Source organism: Mus caroli, chromosome 12 (genome assembly GCF_900094665.2).
Source record: "Mus caroli chromosome 12, CAROLI_EIJ_v1.1, whole genome shotgun sequence".
In the NCBI taxonomy this organism is placed as follows: Eukaryota; Metazoa; Chordata; class Mammalia; order Rodentia; family Muridae; genus Mus; species Mus caroli.
The window spans coordinates 78963478-78981937 of NC_034581.1; the positions used below are offsets into that span (position 1 = coordinate 78963478).

The following is an 18460-nucleotide window of genomic DNA, read 5'->3' on the forward strand; positions in this document are numbered from 1 at the left end:
AAGGTCCAGAGTTCAAATCCCAGCAACCACATGGTGGCTCACAACCATCTGTAATGAGATCTGACTCCCTCTTCTGGTGCGTCTGAGGACAGCTACAGTGTACTTACATATAATAAATAAATATATCTTTAAAAAAAAAAAAAGAAAGATCTTAGAAGGTCAATGTGTGTGAATGTGCATTCATGGGGGAGGGGTGCGTAAATGTACTTGTGGAGTGTGTGTGAGTATGCATTTATGTGTGTGTGTGTGAGAGAGAGACAGAGACAGACAGACAGACAGAGAGACACAGAGACAGAGAGATGATTATGACCAAGGCACAGGGAAGAAATAGTCTATGTTCTCCAAGGCAGGCTCTCTCATTTCCAGGGTCCTAAGTACTGATCTTGCTCCCCTCAGGACAATCTTTACTTCCTACCAGCTAGAGGAGCTGGAGAAGGCATTCAATGAAGCCCACTACCCAGATGTCTACGCCCGGGAGATGCTGGCCATGAAAACGGAGCTCCCAGAAGACAGGATACAGGTAACAGCCACCTGGAGACATTTTTATCCTGGACCAGGGCTCTTCCCTGGAGATAGAATCATTTGCCAGTAAACCAGTAAAAAAACAAAACAACAACAACAACAAAAAAACCCAACAAAACAAAACAAAACAACAACAACAAAAATACAGTTTATCTGAGCCTATTACGCTGACAGATATTTGCTGGATACCTACCATGTAAGCAGGCCATAGGAGGACAAGAAGCTAGGTGGATAAGTCCTGCTGGCTCCTCTAAACCTAGGCCTCCTGGGTTGGGCGTAAAGTTCAATGGTGGGATGCTTTGCCTAGCATGAATAAGGTGTTCAGTTCTATTCCCAGCCACTGAGAAACCAAACCAAACCCAAAGGAACAAAATACAGATGGTAACTTCCTGATAGCACGTTGTAGAGACCCTGAGGAGGCTTGGTGATGAGGGACAGGGTTGATGGGGTGGGGGCATCCTGGGCCAGTCTATCATAGCCCAAGGCTAGGATCAAAGGTAGGACCAGGCAGCTGTGGGGGGCTGAGAAGTGGGAGCTAGCCTTTGCCTCTCTCCTCCTCTTGAAGAAGTATTGTCCCTTCTATTCATTCCTATTCCTCCACACCACACCCAGCTGTGCACCCCTCATGACCATACAGATGTTGTTCCTGCCTGTAGCTCCTTGCTCAGTGCTTCTCTCTGGTCTGGCCCCAAATGTGGCTGGGTACACATTCTGTGCCCTCTGCTGGGACTAGTGAGACCCCCAAGCCCATCCTTCCCTTCTGGACAGTCATGTGACATGACCTGCCATGACATGACCTGCCACTTTTTCTGGTCTGGGTTCTCTCCTGTTGTAAGAATGGAGATGGGGGGACTCCCAGGCAAAACATCTTCCCCACCCCAGAAAACCCAGGATACACATCATGAGGCTAGAGATTTGAGAGGGATGGTAGATTGTTTCCAGAAGATCTGATTCCAGTTAAATTGAATGTTGCTCCTGGATGGTCCAGAGGGTAGGTTCCTGCTGCTACAGAACTGGCAGGGGTCAGGGTAGAGGTGGGGTGAGCAGGTCCTGAGTTCCTGATACTGTTGCCTGGCTAGCATCTCCTCTCTGTCTCTACGGGAAGTCCTTCCTGTCAGCAGGTGCTGGGTGAAGGGCAGCATCCCGGAAGTACTAGAGAAGGAGGCAAGGGTTGTGAAGTTGTTCAGACTGCCTGACTAGAGGACCAGAGACTGAACATGGGGCCGGGAGCTGTTTTTCCTTTCTCTGGGAATCAATTTGGAATTTCAGCTCAAGGCTCTAGACATTGACACCAGCAATAAGCTCAATTATTCATAAGTAGCTTATGTTTATCTATAGAGACCTGGAATTACTTATTCTCTCTCAGTTGAGTTCTAGTGGGAATGATCTGGGTGTTGGCTCAGAACTGTTTGCGTGTGCGTACATGTGCATGGAGGAGGGAGGGGAGTGCTCTGTAATCTAAACCCTGGTTAGGCCAGTCATCTCCTTCTGGCCTTCATTAGCACCAAGTTGGCCACTGCAAGCGGCTTTGAGGTCATTGTTGACAGGCCCACATTTGTACTGCTCATTAAGAAAAAGGAGCCTCTGTCTCTTTTAGTACGATGTCTAATCTCTGTTTGGTTGCAGAGCGGTGCAGTGTATCGGGCTGGGCTGTTGGGAGCTGGATCCTCCCCAGTAACTGCACCCACCGCAAAAGACCCAACATCCTCAGGCTAGGCTTCATTGAGTCACTTGGAGGTTGTCTATAGGGAGGTGTTAGAAGTTATGTAACCAGCACAGGAGAGGTGGAAATTAGAGAGCACGTGTTGCTCTGGGACGGTGAAGGTGGACTGGGGATGGTTGGATATAGGACAGATGAGGTAGAAGTCTTGCTAAATCTTCAGGGCATCACATAGTTAAGTGCTGCCCCCTGCAGGTGTTTGTGAGTGATTAAGTGGCCCTTCCCCTAAGGCATTTAAACAAGTGGCTTTGGGAAGGTCTTGATGTGTATTTGGTAACAATTCCAGGCATTTCAGAAAAGTGTTCATGACCTAAGGGTGAAGACAGGCAAGGCAAGGTGACATAGTGGCTGGTGACACTGATTCCAGAGCCAGACTCCTGCATCCATAGCCAGTCATCTCCTCCCAGAGCCTCCTTGTAACTAGACTCCGCCCCTTGTGCAGAGGCCACAGGCTGTCTGTGAGAGTGGACCCCTCCCCTTATGCAGGCTGCACATGTACAGAATTCACAGCAGTGGTGACTTGTCCCCGGCTCACTCTGAGACAGCTCTGCTCTCATTGAATCTTGATGACATGTGGCAGAACAGAGACTAGTTGCCTCCTTTACAACTGTGGACATGAAGGTCAGTCGCTTCCGGTGCTCAGTAGCTAGTAAGCAGAGGACGGAAGATGAGAAACCAGGTCTGTCCTTAAAGCCCCACCCCACCCCCTTTCTGCCTTGGGCTTCTTGGGTGTGAAGAAGTTGAACCTACATCTGGAAGAGCCAAGGTGGTTTGAAGTCAGGAGTAGGGACTGGGCAAGGCGATTAGGAGGGACTGATGTATTTGAAGACTGAGGGATGCCACTGAATCACCTGTGCACCCTGTGTGTGTGTGTGTGCATGTGCTTGTGTGTGTGTACATGTGTGTGTGTGTGCGCGTGTGTGTATGCACATGCTTGTGTGTGTGTGTACATGTGTGTGTGTGTGCACGCACGTGCTTGTGTGTGTGTGCACGTGCTTGTGTGTGTGTACATGTGTGTGTGTGTGTGCACGTGTGTGTGTGCACGTGCGTGTGTGCGTATGTGTGTGCACGAGAGGGGGAGTCATTAGACTCAGGAGCTTACAGGTGGAATGGATGTTTGTTTGTTGATGTTTGGTGGTGGTGGTGTGGGGGGGAACTGACATCCTCTTATGCACTTGGCCAGCACCCGACTCCTGAGCTACCAGAGCAGGAGCAGCCTCGGTATCAGGATCACAGCCCTCACCAGGCTTTAAGCTGCTATTGATGGGATGGGAGTGTGGGCCAGCTGGACTTTAACTGTCCTAAGTAGACAGCTGGGGAACTTAGCCCCGGCTCATCACAGCCAGGTAAACTCCTAGCTCGGCTGAGCTTCCTTCCTAACCCTAACGATGGCGCACGATACACACGTGAACGCCAGGCGCATCTACTACCTTCCTTTGTTTTCCTGCCAGCAAGTCACAGGCTGAGCCTCAAAAGACTCATCTGTAAAAATAACAACATTTCCTCAAACTCCTCGCTTGCTAACAGCATTGTGACTTGGGGACATTTACTAAGCAGTCACCACTTACCTCTTTATTAAGTGAGTGCCTTCCATGCCTTGTGGCATCTTACCCTTCAACACCAGATGAGGATGGTGTTGATTTCATACCCATTTCCTGGATGAAGAAACTGAGGGCCTGAGAGGTCAAGTCCGTAAGGAACCAGGGGTTTTGAGCCCAGTTTAACTGCTGTCCCACGAGATGAAATGACACTATCTATACAAATCATAATAATCAGGGTAAATGGCAGTGACAGCTAGGCAGGCCTCACTGGGCAGCTGGGCTGAGGATGGCGTGGTGTGGTGCACAACGGGGTGAGAAGAGACTAAGTCACCACAATATATTTGGCCATACAATTCATTCTATGTGTTGAATTCAGGATATACACTCTGGAAGTTTCTCTTGGTGTCAGGCCTAGGGAATAGGAAGTGGGTTTCCAGACTAATGTTATTTTCTCTGAGGCTGATTATCAGAGAGGGCTGTACACATGGTTTGCTTTAGTTTTCCTTTTGTTTCTGATGCTAGGGATTGAACCTAGAACCACGTGTGGTAAGCATTCGGCCACTGTGTGGACAGGCTCCTGGCCCTATGGCTTTTTTGTTTGTTTGTATGTTTGTTTAGATTTCTCTTGTTTTATTTCATTTTCTCTTATATCACATGTTTAACTGGGTGCAAATGCCTGCTGAGGCCAGAAGGGGGTGTTGGATCCCCTGAAACTGGATACCCTGGAACCCCTGAGTTACAGATGGTTGTGAGCCACCATGCAGGTGCTGGAAACTGAATCTGGGTCCTCTGTAAGAGCAGCAAGTGCTCTTAAAAAGTGAGCTAGCTCCCTACCCCCGCCCCTCCTTGGCTCTCTTTTAAAATATATAATTTTTTTCTTTTTGAAAATTTAATTTTTATTTTCAGTTTCCTGTGTGTGTGTGTGTGTGTTTGAGTGTGTTTGTGTTTAGATGCACTTGGGGGTGTGGTACATGCACTCAGACATGTTCCCAGAGACCAGAGGGGGATGTCTGGTGTCACACTCTGTCTCTCCGTGTCTTATTTCCTTGAGACAGGGTCTTTCCCTGGGTTTGGAGCTAGGCTGGCAGCCAATGACCCTCAGCCAGCATCTCCCAAGTGCTAGGACGATGGACAAGTGGGTACCAGTGTAGGCTTTGTCCTCAATAGTTCACTCCGCTTGTTTCTTTTATCCTTTGTTTTTGAGCCAGGGTTTCTCTGTGTGACCCTGGCTGTCCTGGAACTCCCTCTGCAGACCAAGCTAGCCTCAAACTCACAGAGATCCACCTGCCTCATTTATTTTTATTTTGGGTATATGGGTGTTTTGCCTATATGTGTGCCTGTATGCAGGATCCTTGGAGGCCAGAAGAGGGAGTCCCATCCCCCGGGAGTGGAGTTACAGATGGTTATGAGCCACCATGTGGGTGCTGGGAACTGAACCCAGGTCCTCTGCAAGAACAGCATATGCTCTTAACTACCTAGCCATGATTCTATTTCCTTATTTATAATTTTTACAATGCTGGGATTGAACCCAGAGCCTTTGTGTATTCACAGACAACTTTTTGGAATACCTCTGTAGCATCCCTATACCTACCAATGCAAATTGTATTGGTCTGTAGTAGAGCCTTGATGTCTATATTTTAGATCTCTCCAGGTGAATGCTTCTGTATGCAGTCGGTGTAAAAACACCAACTCTCGGGCTTAGGATATGGTTGAAAGGAGTGGAAGAAGGACTGGGGAGATGGCTCAGTGGTTAAGAGCACTGACTGCTCTTCCAGAGGTCCTGAGTTCTATTCCCAGCAATCACATGGTGGCTCACAACCATCTGTAATGGGATCTGATGCCCTCTTCTGTTGTGTCCGAAGACAGCAACAGTGTGCTCATATACATAAAATAAATGTCTTTTTAAAAAAAAAAGAAGTGGAAGAAAGTGCAGTTTGGGGTGGGGGAAAGGCATGGTAGACAGAAGGATGCTGCTTGCAAATGCCTAGAAATGTGTGCAAAGCTGCCCCCTTCTGGACATCAGAGACCATGACAAGCTTGATTATTTTTTTTTAAGATTTATTTACTTATTTAGTGAGTGAGTGCTTTATCTGCATGTACACCTGCATGCCAGAAGAGGGCACTAGATTCTATTGGAGATGATTCTGGGACACCATGTGGTAGCTGGGAATCGAACTCAGGACCTCTGGAAGAGCAGACCACTGAGCGATCTCTCCAGCCTGATCTTTGAGTCTTAAAGGAGATAAGTTGGAAGAAAGTAGCTTGAAATCCAGTGACCGTAGTGTTCTGTGCACTGAATACGCTGAGTTAGGAAAATTGCTTTAAGGTAGGATGATTAGAGGCCATCCATGGATACATACCACATCTCACCCCCCACCCCAAGGTGTGGTACCACACACCTTAATTCCAGAGAAGAGGCCTCAGAGAAGAGGCAGGAGGATCTCTGAGAGTTATAGACCAATCTGGTCCACATAGAAAGTTTCAGGTCAGTCATGGCTATATAGTGAGACTTTGTTTATAATAATAATAACAATAATAATAATAATTTTTAAAAGGTCAGGCAGTAGTTGTTGGTGGTTTAGTCCCAGCACTTGGGAGGCAGCAGGCAGATCTCTGAGTTTGAGGCCAGCCTGGTCTACAGAGCAAATTCCAGGATAGCCAGGGCTACCCAGAGAAACCTTGTCTCAAAAACTAACCAAACACTAAAAAATAAAATAAAATAAATCCTATCTCAAAATGAATTAACCCTTACACAGACACGCTCACGCACACACACAGACACACGCATGCTCACACAAATGCTGAGTGGAATGTAGGCTAATGGCTGCAGCAATTCCAAATTCATCACTTCCAATCAGAGGAGGGGAAAGAGGCTGGTGTCTGTGACTGTGATGGATGCTGCCACATGGCCGCAAAGACCCGTAATAAACCTGGAAAGCAGACAATGGGCATGGCTACAAGCCAGGCACTTGGAGGCTGAGACCAGAGATAAAATTTAAAGCCTTGGGTTGGAAATGGTACTCAGTTGGCAGAGGGCTTGCCTAATCCGCACAAGCCTGGGTTCAGTCCCCAGCACCACAGAGACCAGGTTTCGTGACTGTAATCATAGCACTGGGTTGGTGGAGGCAGGACGGTCAGGAGGTCAGGATGGTCAGGGGGACGGGGAAAGACCCACACCTCGCCAGAGTTCCACCTATACTCTGCTCAGTCAGACGTGGGAGGCTGCCACCTATCCCTTTCCACTCATCTGGAGCCCCAGAGCTACCTTGCTAAAGCCCCGGGGTTATGGGAAAGAGGGAAGAGGAAAGAGGTTCCCAACACTGACCAGAGTGCACAGTGGATCTTGATGAGCAGAGACTCTCTATGGTTTTAGAGCTTTATTGTAGAAATACAGGGGGAAAGAGAGAAGGGAGAGGGAGAGGTGGGGGGAAGGCTAGAGAGAGTAAGAGGGAGAGATGAGAGGAGAGAAGACAAAGAGAGGGAAGAGAGGAGAGAAGACAAAGAGAGGGGAGAGAGAGGGTGAGAGTGAGGGGTAAGAGGAAGACAAGAGAGTAAGCAGTAAGAGAGCGAGGTGGGGCTGAACACCCTTTTTTATGGTCTTTACGGTTGCTAGGTAACTGGGGAGGAGTTTAGCCTGAAGGTCAGAAACTTGGGCCATTGCCTACGGGATTACTGACCATGCTTCTCTTGTGGGGGCTGTGTGGGGTGGTAACTTAGACAGGGGCCAGAGTTCCAGGAGCATGAGGGAACGCCTACCAGTGTCATGTAGGTGAATTATGACCATTCCAGGGTTCAGACCTCAGCTCGACTGGAGACCAGCCTGCAATTCCCCACAATACTCAGCTACATTATGAGTTTGGGACCATCCAGGGACGACATCAGACCTGACTTCAAACAACAACACTAAACGTAAACCAGGGGAACAGAGACTTGGCTCAACAGTTACACTTGCTGCCACCCTGGAAGAGGTGGCACACGCCTTTAATTCCAGCACTTGGGAGGCAGAAGCAGGCAGATCTCTGAAGTGGAGGTCAGCCTGATCTACAGAAAGAGTTCAGGGGCAGCCAGGGCTACGCAGAGAAACTCTGTTTCAAACAAACAACAAACAAACAAACAAACAAACAAACAGCACTTGCTGTTCTTTCAGAGGACCTGGGATTGGTTCAGAGCACCCACATGGTGGCTCATAACTGTATGTTCCTCCAGTTTCAAAGGATCCATTCTACTCTTCTGATGTCTTCTGACCTTAATATACACATATTAGCATGCAAGCACTCACAGGTACACATAAAATTATAAAAATAATAAATCTTTAAAAACAAAGCAAGACTACTTGACTCCATGACTGGGCTACATGGCACACACTTGTCTCAGAGAAATGCAAACCTTGCACGCCATGGTAGTTCATGGCTTTAACTGCAGTACATGGTGTATGGAGACAGAAAGATCAGGAGTTCACAGTTACCCGTGGCTGCCTAATGAGTTCAAGGTCAGCTTGGGCTACCAGAGTCTAATCTAAAATAAAGCAAACAAAGGCTAGGCTTTGCTGGGGTCTCCATGCTTGGTGGCCATTTGTGGCACTTTGGGACCGTCAGGAAACTGAGCAGGACCTCCAGGGATTTGTGTGGGCTTCTTAGAACCCAGAACCAAGTAGAAAAGGGAGGGGCTGGATGTTGCTATATACCCTGCAGGTAGGGAGGCAGGAGGACCTTTCCTGTGACCCTAAAGCTGTCTCTGGAAAGAGGTTGTCACACATCACTGTGGCCCACAGAACCTACCAGCATCAGGCTGGTCCCTTCAGGTTTCTCACTGTGTGCCAGGCATTTCCCCACACACTTTAATTTTCCCAACAAGCCTTCCCAGTAGGTGGTAACATAGAGTAATTAAGAAGCAGGAAACTGGGGCTGGAGAGATGACTCAGACGTTAAGAGCATGGCCTGCTCTTCCAGAGGTCCTGAGTTCAAATCCCAGTAACCACATGGTGGCTCACAACCATCCATAATGAGGTCTGACACCCTCTTCAGGTGTGTCAGAAGACAGCTACAGTGTACTTAGATATAATAATAAATCGAAGAAGAAGAAGAAGAAGAAGAAGAAGAAGAAGAAGAAGAAGAAGAAGAAGAAGAAGAAGAAGAAGAAGAAGAAGAGAAGAAACAGGAAGCTGGGCCTGGAGGGATGGCTCAGAGATTAAGAGCACTGGCTGCTCTTCCAGAGGTCCTGAGTTCAATTCCCAGNAACGACATGGTGGCTCACAACCATCTGTAATAGGATCTGATGCCCTCTTCTGGTGTGTCTGAGGAAAGCAACAGTGTACTCATATACATAAAATAAGTAAATAAATCTTAAAAGTGAAGAAGGAGAAGAAGGAGGAGGAGGAAGAGGAGGAGGAGGAAGCTCTTAGGGTCTAGGAGGTGAGAGGATGCCCACCAGCCTCCGTGACAGCCACAGAAGGAGCAGCAATCTCCAGCGTAGACAGAGTATCTGAACCAGCTCTAGTTGGGACAGGCATTGAGGGCTTGCTGGCATGTAAATGGAATTATAAATTCTAGCTAGCCTGTATCAAACACACACAATCCAGGCATTTTATGTACAAGCTGTAAGCCTAGACTGGGTAGATTTTGGAGCTATTCTAACTTACATCCCAGCCATGTGTCCCTTGTCACTTGCTGTTTCTCCTGGCCACATGCTCATGGTCTGTCTCCTCTCATGGCGGCTTCCTCCTCTCTCTGTGCTCTTCTTCTCTCTCCTATCTCTCTACCCAAGACACCCAGCCAAGTAACTGAAAACCTCTATCTACTGCCCAGTCACAGGCTTTAGCTTTTTATTGACCAATTAACTCAGGGAACAGGGTTCACACAACAAAAAAATTCATGTACTTGGGAGTTTCCTCTTGGTGATGGAGGGCAACTAGATCTTGGGGGCCAGTATTTAGCATTAGAATACACAGCAGCAGCAGACCAATCCCTTGCACGGACATTTGTGCCTGATCTATAATCGGAAATGTAGAGTTTCAATGGGATCTGTTTGGGTGGATCTTCAGGTGACAAGAAGGGAAACCAGAGGCTGTCTGAATTAAAACATGAAAGCTCTGTGAGGAACTGGCTCAGTGGTTAAGAGCATTTTGCTTCTGCAAGCAGGCCTGGGTTCTGTTCCAACACCAATGTCAGGCAGCCCTCAACCACCTGTAACTCCGGTTCCAGGGAATGTGATGTCCCTGTGGGCATCTTCACGGACATGCTGCATATGGTGACAAATACACGTGCACGCACTGAGATGGAAAGGAAAGTCTTAGGGTTGGAGTGCAGCTTGCATGTACACTAGTGAACATTTGTAAGGCCCGGGTTCCATCCATGTGTGTGGGGCAGGGAGAGTGAAGCCTGGAAGTTAGCTCTTGCCTTCTGCCTTTGGCTGCACTTACTATCATTGGTAAGTCCAGCTTTGCTAAAGGACAAGTGTAGGAGGCCAGAGGGACAGGTAATGCCACTGATTAACCTGCCCTTTCGGCAGACTCCCATTGATCTTCTGGGTCTCCTTTGAAGTCATAAGAGCTGGCAATGATTAAGCACCATCTGTATGATTTTAGGCACTGATTTTAGGCACTTTCCACTTATTTCATTTAATCTTCAAATAGCCCTGAAATGTAGCAGAGTTGTCCCTCATTGTCGAATGCAGGGTTCGTTCTATCCTTTCTCCTCAGGAACGCTCTTAATAAAATAACAGAGACGGTGATGCAGCATAATGGCAGAAAACCTGCCTAGTATGTGTTAATTAGGGGTGGGGAGCATAGAATTTGTACATAATGTATATGCATCCACATGAACGCATTAAACCAGCAGTTTATTATAATATCTAATAGATGTAAATTTTATGTAAACAGTTGTTACACGAGGTTACTTTGGGAATAATGGCACACATGCAAGCATCTGTATGGGCTAGGGACATGGCTCAGTGGATAAAGATGTTTGCTGTGCAAGCAAATCTGATCTCCCGTACCCATGTAGAAAGCCGGGTGAGGTGGCACGTATCTGTGATTCTCCTTTTGAGAGGTAAAGATGGAATAGAATTCACTGGCCGGCCAGTCTAGGCAATCTGTGAGCTCTGTGTTTATTGACAAACCCTGTCTCAAAACATAAGGTGGACCAGATGGTGGTGGTCCACGCCTTTAATCCCAGCACATGGGAGGCAGAGGCAGGTGGATCTCTATGAGTTTGAGGCCAGCCTGATCTACAGAGTGAGTTTCAGAATACCCAGGCCTACACAGATAAATCCTGTCTTGAAAAAAAAAAAAAAAAAAGATAAAGTGTGACAGAGAAAGGTACCTGGACCCCGATGTGTGCATACGTGGGCGCTTGCACGTGTACACACATCATTTGCAGAATACACATGGAATGTTGAACTCATGTTATCAAAGGCCAACTTGCAGATTTTTATTTGAAAAACCTAAGATCACATAGCACCTTTGAGTTCTGATTGCTCTTGGCTAAGATCAAGTCTAGGGACTTTTTAAAGAGAGTTATTTATCTACTTATGTATATTCAATGCATTATGTATATTCAGTGTGTGTAATCTGCATGTATGCCTGCATGACAGAGGGCATCAGATCCCATATGAACACCATATCCCATCACAGATGATGGTGAGCCACCATGTGGGTGCTGGGAATTGAACTCAGGACCTCTGGAAGAACATCCAGTACTCTTAACTGCTGAGCCACCCCTCCAGCCCAAGTTTAGTGGCTTTTAAGCTCAGTGCACACGATGGTTACTTGGATCAAGACAAGAGGAGGAAAAGTATGAAAATAGTTTACTAATCCCTTGTCTGCTTCCCTCCAAGGCAGTCATCATTTTTGATGCCAGCTGCCCTAAAACAAAATCGCTTTGGCCGTCCAGGTTTCCTCCATAAATTGCAGCCTCATCTGGTCATGGGGAGCCAGACATCCCAGGAACTCATAATTGAGGACCGGAGTTCAAGCCACCAGCTGGCGCATGTTCCCCAGGGAGTGTGTCATGGGAAAGGTGACCTTCACACCAGTGATTCCTTTGCCCGAGGAGAACCCGAAAGGGGGGGTGCTGTTTATGAGCCCAGAACAGGTCTTCAACCCTGTACCCCATCTTTAGTTCCTAATTCGCCCTTTCTACCTCTCAGCTCCACTGTGTCTCCAGCACCTCTGGAATCCCTGGACCACCCAGGGGAATGCACCTTCCATGGAGGACTGGCAGACACATTCTAGTATTTGCACATTCCATGATGCTGTCTCCAGAATCTCTAATCCAGACTGTGCTGAAAATGGAAAGGTCCTCAATCATTTTAGCATCAAAGCTCATGTGGTGGCAAAAGCAGACAAGGCCTTGCACAATTTCTGGGTGTCTCTTAGTGTGGGTAGGGTGTGTTTGCTGTAGGAACTGAGGCTGGGGGAGATGGTAGTTAGGGCTCCTGGGCAGAGCGGTATTAGCATGTGGTATGTGTATCCTTCCTTCCTTCTTCAGTTTTGAGACAAGCGCTTATTTGACCCAGGGTGGTCTTAAACATCTCATGTAGCCAGGGCTGGCCTTGAACTCCTTGTCTTTCGGTCTCTACCTCCCAAGTGCTGGGATTACAGGGCCGAGCCTCCACGACTGGCTACATACACGTTCGTCACAGATTTGTTTTTATTTACCTGTGTGCATGTGGGTGCCTGGGTAGGTTGTAAAAGAACATGGGTTACCTCTGGAACTGGAGTTACAGGAGGCTGTGGGTGCTGAGAACTGAACTCAGGTCCTCTGTAAGAATAGCACCTGCTCTTAACTATTGGCTGTCTCAGCCAGGGGTGGTGGTGAGGAACACCTTGAATCCCAGCAAGAGGCGGTTGGATTTCTATGAGTTCGAGGCCAGCCTGGTCTACAGAGTGAGTTTCAGGACAGCCAGGGTTACACAGAGAAACCCTGTCTTAAAAACCAAAGCAAAGCCTGGCAGTGGTGGCGCACACCTTTAATCTCAGCACTTGGGAAGCAGAGGCAGGCATATTTCTGAGTTCGAGGCCAGCCTGGTCTACAGAGTGAGTTCCAGGACAGCCAGGACTACACAGAGAGACCCTGTCTTAAACAAACAAACAAACAAAAACAAAAAAAAAACCAAAGCAAATAAACACCCCCCTCCCCCCAAAAAAAACCCTACTAAGAGTCTCTCCAGTCCAGGCTACCTATACTTTTAAAAGTCTCAGCCTCTGGCTGCAGGTGGTGTAGCTAAGGAGCCCTGCTGACAGGATAGGCTATCTCCTGGAGGGGTGTCTGGCTGATTCCCAGTCCTATTTTTGGTGGTTGGAATCTGTCACCATCTATTCTACGTTGTCTTGTCTGAGGGCTTGAGGGAACCAGAAGGCACTTATACACGTGGGTCCTTTCAGATGTTGCCTCTGTTGGGAGAAGATAGTTTAAAACAAGTGAGTACTTTGTATAGGGGGACTAAGTGTTAATAGGAGGGAGATGGGAGAAGGCCCACCCCAGAGGGCAGACAGTGGGACAGATACCCAGGAGAACCAGCAGGCAGCCTTGGGGAGTAAGGCCAGGGTCAGACAAGTAGGTCATTTTCATGGCTCACAACACTATTGCCCAGAGGGTAGCTATCTAGTGGATGTAACTTTATAAAAAACTCTTATTCCTTGGCAGTTTCCCAAAGTGTTGGAAGTCTTGGATCTTTGCTTTCTGGGTCCCCAGATCTAAACCTAAATTGCAGATTCCAATCAGTGATGTGTGGCTCTCTGGAAGATGCTATCACCCAGGGAAGGTCCAGTGATGGCTTTCTAAGCTTTTGGTCACTGAGAGCTTGGAGATAATCATGGCTTCTGAGGAGTGACATTCCCATTTTTATTGTATTTTATTCAGACAGTCTTACTATGTAACCATGGCTGGCCTGGAATTCACCATGTAGACCAGGATGGCCTTGAACTCACAGAGATCCATCTGCTTTTCTCCCGTGTTGGGATCAAAGGCATGTATTACTGCATCCAGCCTTTTCCTACTTTTAGAGACTCCTGGTTATTTGCAAAGAAGAGATCCCCAAACACAGCTATATGGATTAATTAGATGTTTTGAAAGGTGTGGTCTTTCGTAGCAGGAAGAGATCATTCCTGTGTAGCTCACCAACATACTTGGGTAGCGCCAGGAGCGCCCCCTGCTGGGTGTGGCTGGCCCAAGTGACGATCTGCTCCCTCTGCGCCATCTGCCGGTGATGGCGGGAAGCGCCATTGAGCAAGGCCTCTGGAGCCCCGCGTCCGAGCCTTGGCTCCTGGATGCCCAGGCAGCTAAGGGTTAAGCTGTCAGCGGCGCGAAGTTAAACAGGTGTCAAAGGCGCCCCATATATCTGCAGATTGAAATCAAATTCTTTGCCGTATAAAAAGATAAATTACCCAGGCGCTGCCGCGCGTCCCACTCATCACGCCAGCGCCAGACGGCAAGCAATTTTTTTTTTTAATGTGCTAACGACCTAATCAAGCAATCAAGTCGGAGAAGATTGCAGAGTGACCGGGGCAGCCATCTGCCGGCGAGCCCCGCATTCATTTCCGAGCCCCCGCACCGGGCGGGGGCCGGGGAGGGAGCTGCCGGGGGAGGGGCGGTGGAAGAGGGGGGAAAATCCTAAACAAATTAACACCCAATTTTCCCCGTCTAATTAGTTAAATGAGAAGTGTTTGGGGTCCCCCGGGGAGGGGGAGCAGCTCGTGGTAAGGCGATCGCTGCCTCCCCAGCATTAATTAGTGCGGGTCAATGCCGTGGCTCCCAGGAGAGAAGCCGCTTTAATTTCCCGTGATATTTCAGTGCCTGAGGCCCATCGATTCAAACTGAAATTAACTTATTTTTCAATCAGCCCAGGGCTGCCCCTGGGGGTGACTCTTCTTTTGCCGCCTCCTGAATAGAGCCGGAGCAATTTTTCATCAAAAGCTGATACCGTGGCCGCCCAGGGCGGGGGAGGGGCCCACAGGGAAGGGCGGGGGCGCCAGAGGCGAGTGGGTGGAAAGCACCCAGAAAACTGGTTTTCTGTTCCTAGGTTCCTATCCTGAGATCCAGATGAGACTAGAGGCACCCGGGAGCCTTCCAGGCCCATCAGATTCCCGGAGGGCATCAGCTTTCCTTGGGGAAATTCTGGGCTCTGTCAGTAGCTGGTCTCAGGAAGGTTGTTTGGGGGATACAGAGACATCCTGATCCCCTGAACAGACTGGATGCGTGGATTTCCTCTTGGAGGCTGCAGAGGCATTGTAACACAGTGACAGGATGATGATGATGATGATGATGCAGCTGCAGACGACCCCAGGGGACCCCAGTGTCTTTCAGATTCAGCCTGTACCAATTAACTCGGGGGACCAAATATACAGACCCTAGGGTGTCACCTACCAAGCTCTTCTCTGCCTCAATACTATAGAATGTCATATTCCTTACCTGACCCAGGAATGTCACCCACTTGGTCAAAATTCCATTCAATGTCAGGCCTGGAATGGTGGGGAGCAAGGTATGTGGGGGGCTATGGTGACTCAGCTGGGAGAGGGCAGGAAAAATGTAGCAGGTGAGTGTTCAAGGAGAGCCTGCCACCTGCTGCCAGACTCACAGACACCTGGAAGTGCATGGGCTGTTCTAGGCTCATACTCTGGTGCTCTTCCTGGCCTGGGGTGAAGAACAGGGCCAGGGGATTTGGCCTTAAAAAAAATTTATGTCATTGTATGTGTTTGGGAGTCTTGCTTGTGTGTATGTATCTCTGTGCACTTCTTGGGTGCCTGGTACCTGCAGAGGCCAGAAGAGGGGTGTCAGACCCCTAGAACTAGAGTCGAAGAAGGTTGTGAACTCTTGTAAGTGCTGGGAACCAAACCCAGGGCCTCTGGAAGAACAACCCCGTGCTCCTAACCACTGAACTGTCTCTCCAGCCCCTGGAATCTGTCCTTTTGTAAACCAGAGGGTCTCTTACAGCCATGGCCTGTAGGTTGGGTATCTATAAATGTGGCCCAACACGAAGTTGTAAACTTAGAATGGGGTCAGGCCTACGTGGTATTCAAGCCAGAACGCCATAGCTGACAGGACACACCTGTACCCTGAAGGCGTGTCTGCAGGATCCTCTGCACCTGTGTACACACCTCAGCTGCAAACTGAGGACCTCACTGGACGCTGCCCGCCTGCTGAGCCTTGTCTGAACGTGTCCCTAGCCTATCTTCCTAGAATGACTTTGACTTAAGACAACAAAGGGACCCATTTTGCCCATGGTAGCCTCGAGTCTTGATGCCATCATTCTGAATAGCCCCCCTTAGTCTGAGACTCTGACTCCGTGGGGGAGGGGAGTTGCATTAACAACCGCCAACCTCCCCCTCCCCCACCCTGAGGCAGACAGAGGTAGCCTTGGGCCTGGAGTCTCTCAGAGCGAAGCTCTAACCACTTCTCTGCAATGCCAGGTGTGGTTCCAGAACCGCAGAGCCAAGTGGAGGAAGAGGGAGAAGTGCTGGGGCCGGAGCAGCGTCATGGCTGAGTATGGTCTCTATGGAGCCATGGTGAGGCACTCGATCCCCCTGCCAGAGTCTATCCTCAAGTCTGCCAAGGATGGCATAATGGATTCCTGTGCCCCATGGCTACTGGGTAAGAGCCCGTGCCCTCCTTGGGGCCCTGCCCCTGTGGTGAGGAGAGCGGGCTCCACTCGGGGAGGGATCCGAACACTGGGTAGGGAGACCTGGGCCACTATGACCCCATGGCATCGAGGTCTTCCAAGCAGGCCAACCTGTCTTTCTGGGGCTGTCCTTTGCACCTACCCACTGGGCGTCAGGACTGCCACTCTGAAATCACTGGCTCCTCACACTGGCAGCGTGAGGAGAACATGGCCCTTGCCCTGGAATCTGGAGTCCTTTCTCCCTGACTAGAGATGGGTTTATAGTAAATTAAATATTCCCTTTTGTGAGTTGAGGGGACTCCTGTGTCCCTTTAGTCACTTCTCTAGCTTTGCCCAAGAACTTCTTTGCTCCAAACCTCCCCATCTGACAAATCCCATCAGTTGCCCTCCAGGCCTGTGATAATAGCATCGGTTTATCTCAGGGGTCCTAAGGCCTGAAGTCCTATAACAGAGGGATAGGGCCATGCCCTGGAAGTACGGAACAGGGTGTGAGGGGTGGGGTGGGGGTGCTCAGGCCCAAGAGTTTGATGTAGAAGGCTTGGTTCGCAGCTATTGGCCTGAAATTCCACCCTTGTTAGGCACCCTCCCACTCCCACCCCCTACCCCCAGTCCAGTTGTGGGACTTGACTGTGGTATGTGAAGAAAGGCTTTCTGCCCCTCCTTAATTCTGGCCTCTCTCTATCTTTGCTGTTTTCAGTTCAAGATGGCTTTCCCAGGCGCTTTTCTAAACCCGAATACCAACAATTCTTTTTAGGGATGCACAAAAAGTCGCTGGAGGCAGCAGCTGAGTCGGGAAGGAAGCCCGAGGTGGAACGCCAGGCCCTGCCCAAGCTCGACAAGATGGAGCAGGAGGAACGGGCCCCAGAGGCCCAGGCAGCCATCTCCCAGGAAGAACTGAGGGAGAACAGCATTGCCGCCCTCCGAGCCAAAGCTCAGGAACACAGCACCAAGGTTCTGGGGACTGTATCTGGGCCTGACAGCCTGGCCAGAAATGCTGAGAAGCCAGAAGAAGAGGACGCCACGGATGAAGACAGGCCAGCTGAGAAGCTCAGCCCACCGCAGCTGGAGGACATGGCTTAGGGCAAGGGCTGCTGGCCTCGGAACTGCTCTTCTCCGGCCCTGCAGCCCTGCGGTGTGGGGAGTTCTCTCTGAGGCAAGGCCCATGTCTGGCTTCTGCCACACCTCCCCACACCTCAAGCCCTCAATTACCCCCACGACTCTAGAAACAGGCCAATTCTGTCCGTAGCTTTGGACCATGCTGAGACATCCTGAACATACTCCTGATCCAGCATCCTCATCCTCAGCCCAGCTTCCCTGCCTCCAAAGCCTTCTTGCTACCCTGACATCAAGTCCTGCCACGTCATCCCTGAGAGACTCTTGTCCAAGTCTATCCCTTATTCTCTGCTCTCTAAACTTTCCTCCCTAGCTTAGCCCCCTCATGGGCAGCTGCGCCCACTGCTGTAAACCCAGCCCACAGCCCGGCAGAGCTGTGATTGAAGACCTGCCTCGGTGTCCTGAGCACCCCAGTTCTTAGCAGGCAGGCCTTTCCCTCTCCACCTGTTCCTTCTCGCAGACCTGGACCCTGGCTCCTGCTGTGTGAATGTACAGTCGGGTCACGTGGGTCCTGCTGTGTGAGTACACTGCTCAGCTGGTCCACATGGGTCCTGCTGTGTAAGTACACTGCTCAGCTGGTCCACGTGGGTCCTGCTGTGTGGATGCACCTCTCAGCCGGTTCACGTGGGTCCTGTTGTGTGGATGCATAGCTGGTCCACGGTGTAACCTCTGCATTTTCTGCCCTGCCTGCTGATGGGCAGATTCAAGTCTAAACAGGGCAACTCTCAGATTGAGTCCTTCCCCAAACCTGTCTCATGCCATGCTGTAGATCATCCTCAGGCCTTCTACACACTGAGCCTGCCCTACATGTTCCTCCTTTGCAGAGGTGGGCCACACCACCTTGTCAGTGTCTAGGCTCTGCAGCCTGAGGGTGGGGCGCTTCTCTGCAATGCTGTGGCTTGCTATACTGCTGGTGAGCCCTCACCCAGAGCTTTTGCACCCCAGGGCC

At 49.5% G+C, this 18460-nt stretch overlaps 1 protein-coding gene across 2 annotated transcripts in view; it reads left to right on the forward strand.

Annotated features, from left to right (window-relative positions):
- Vsx2 (visual system homeobox 2) overlaps nt 1-17846 on the forward strand; it is a 24192-nt gene extending 6346 nt beyond the window's left edge. The window contains exons 3-5 of one of the 2 annotated variants that reach the window (XM_021179699.2): nt 397-520; nt 16190-16370; nt 17096-17846. In XM_021179699.2, coding sequence (XP_021035358.1) covers nt 397-520; nt 16190-16370; nt 17096-17478 — 688 coding nt within the window. In that variant the 3' untranslated portion in view covers nt 17479-17846. The remainder of the gene's footprint in view (nt 1-396; nt 521-16189; nt 16371-17095) is intronic. The other variant, XM_021179700.2, reaches the window with a different exon arrangement.
- The last annotated feature ends 614 nt before the right edge of the window (nt 17847-18460 follow it).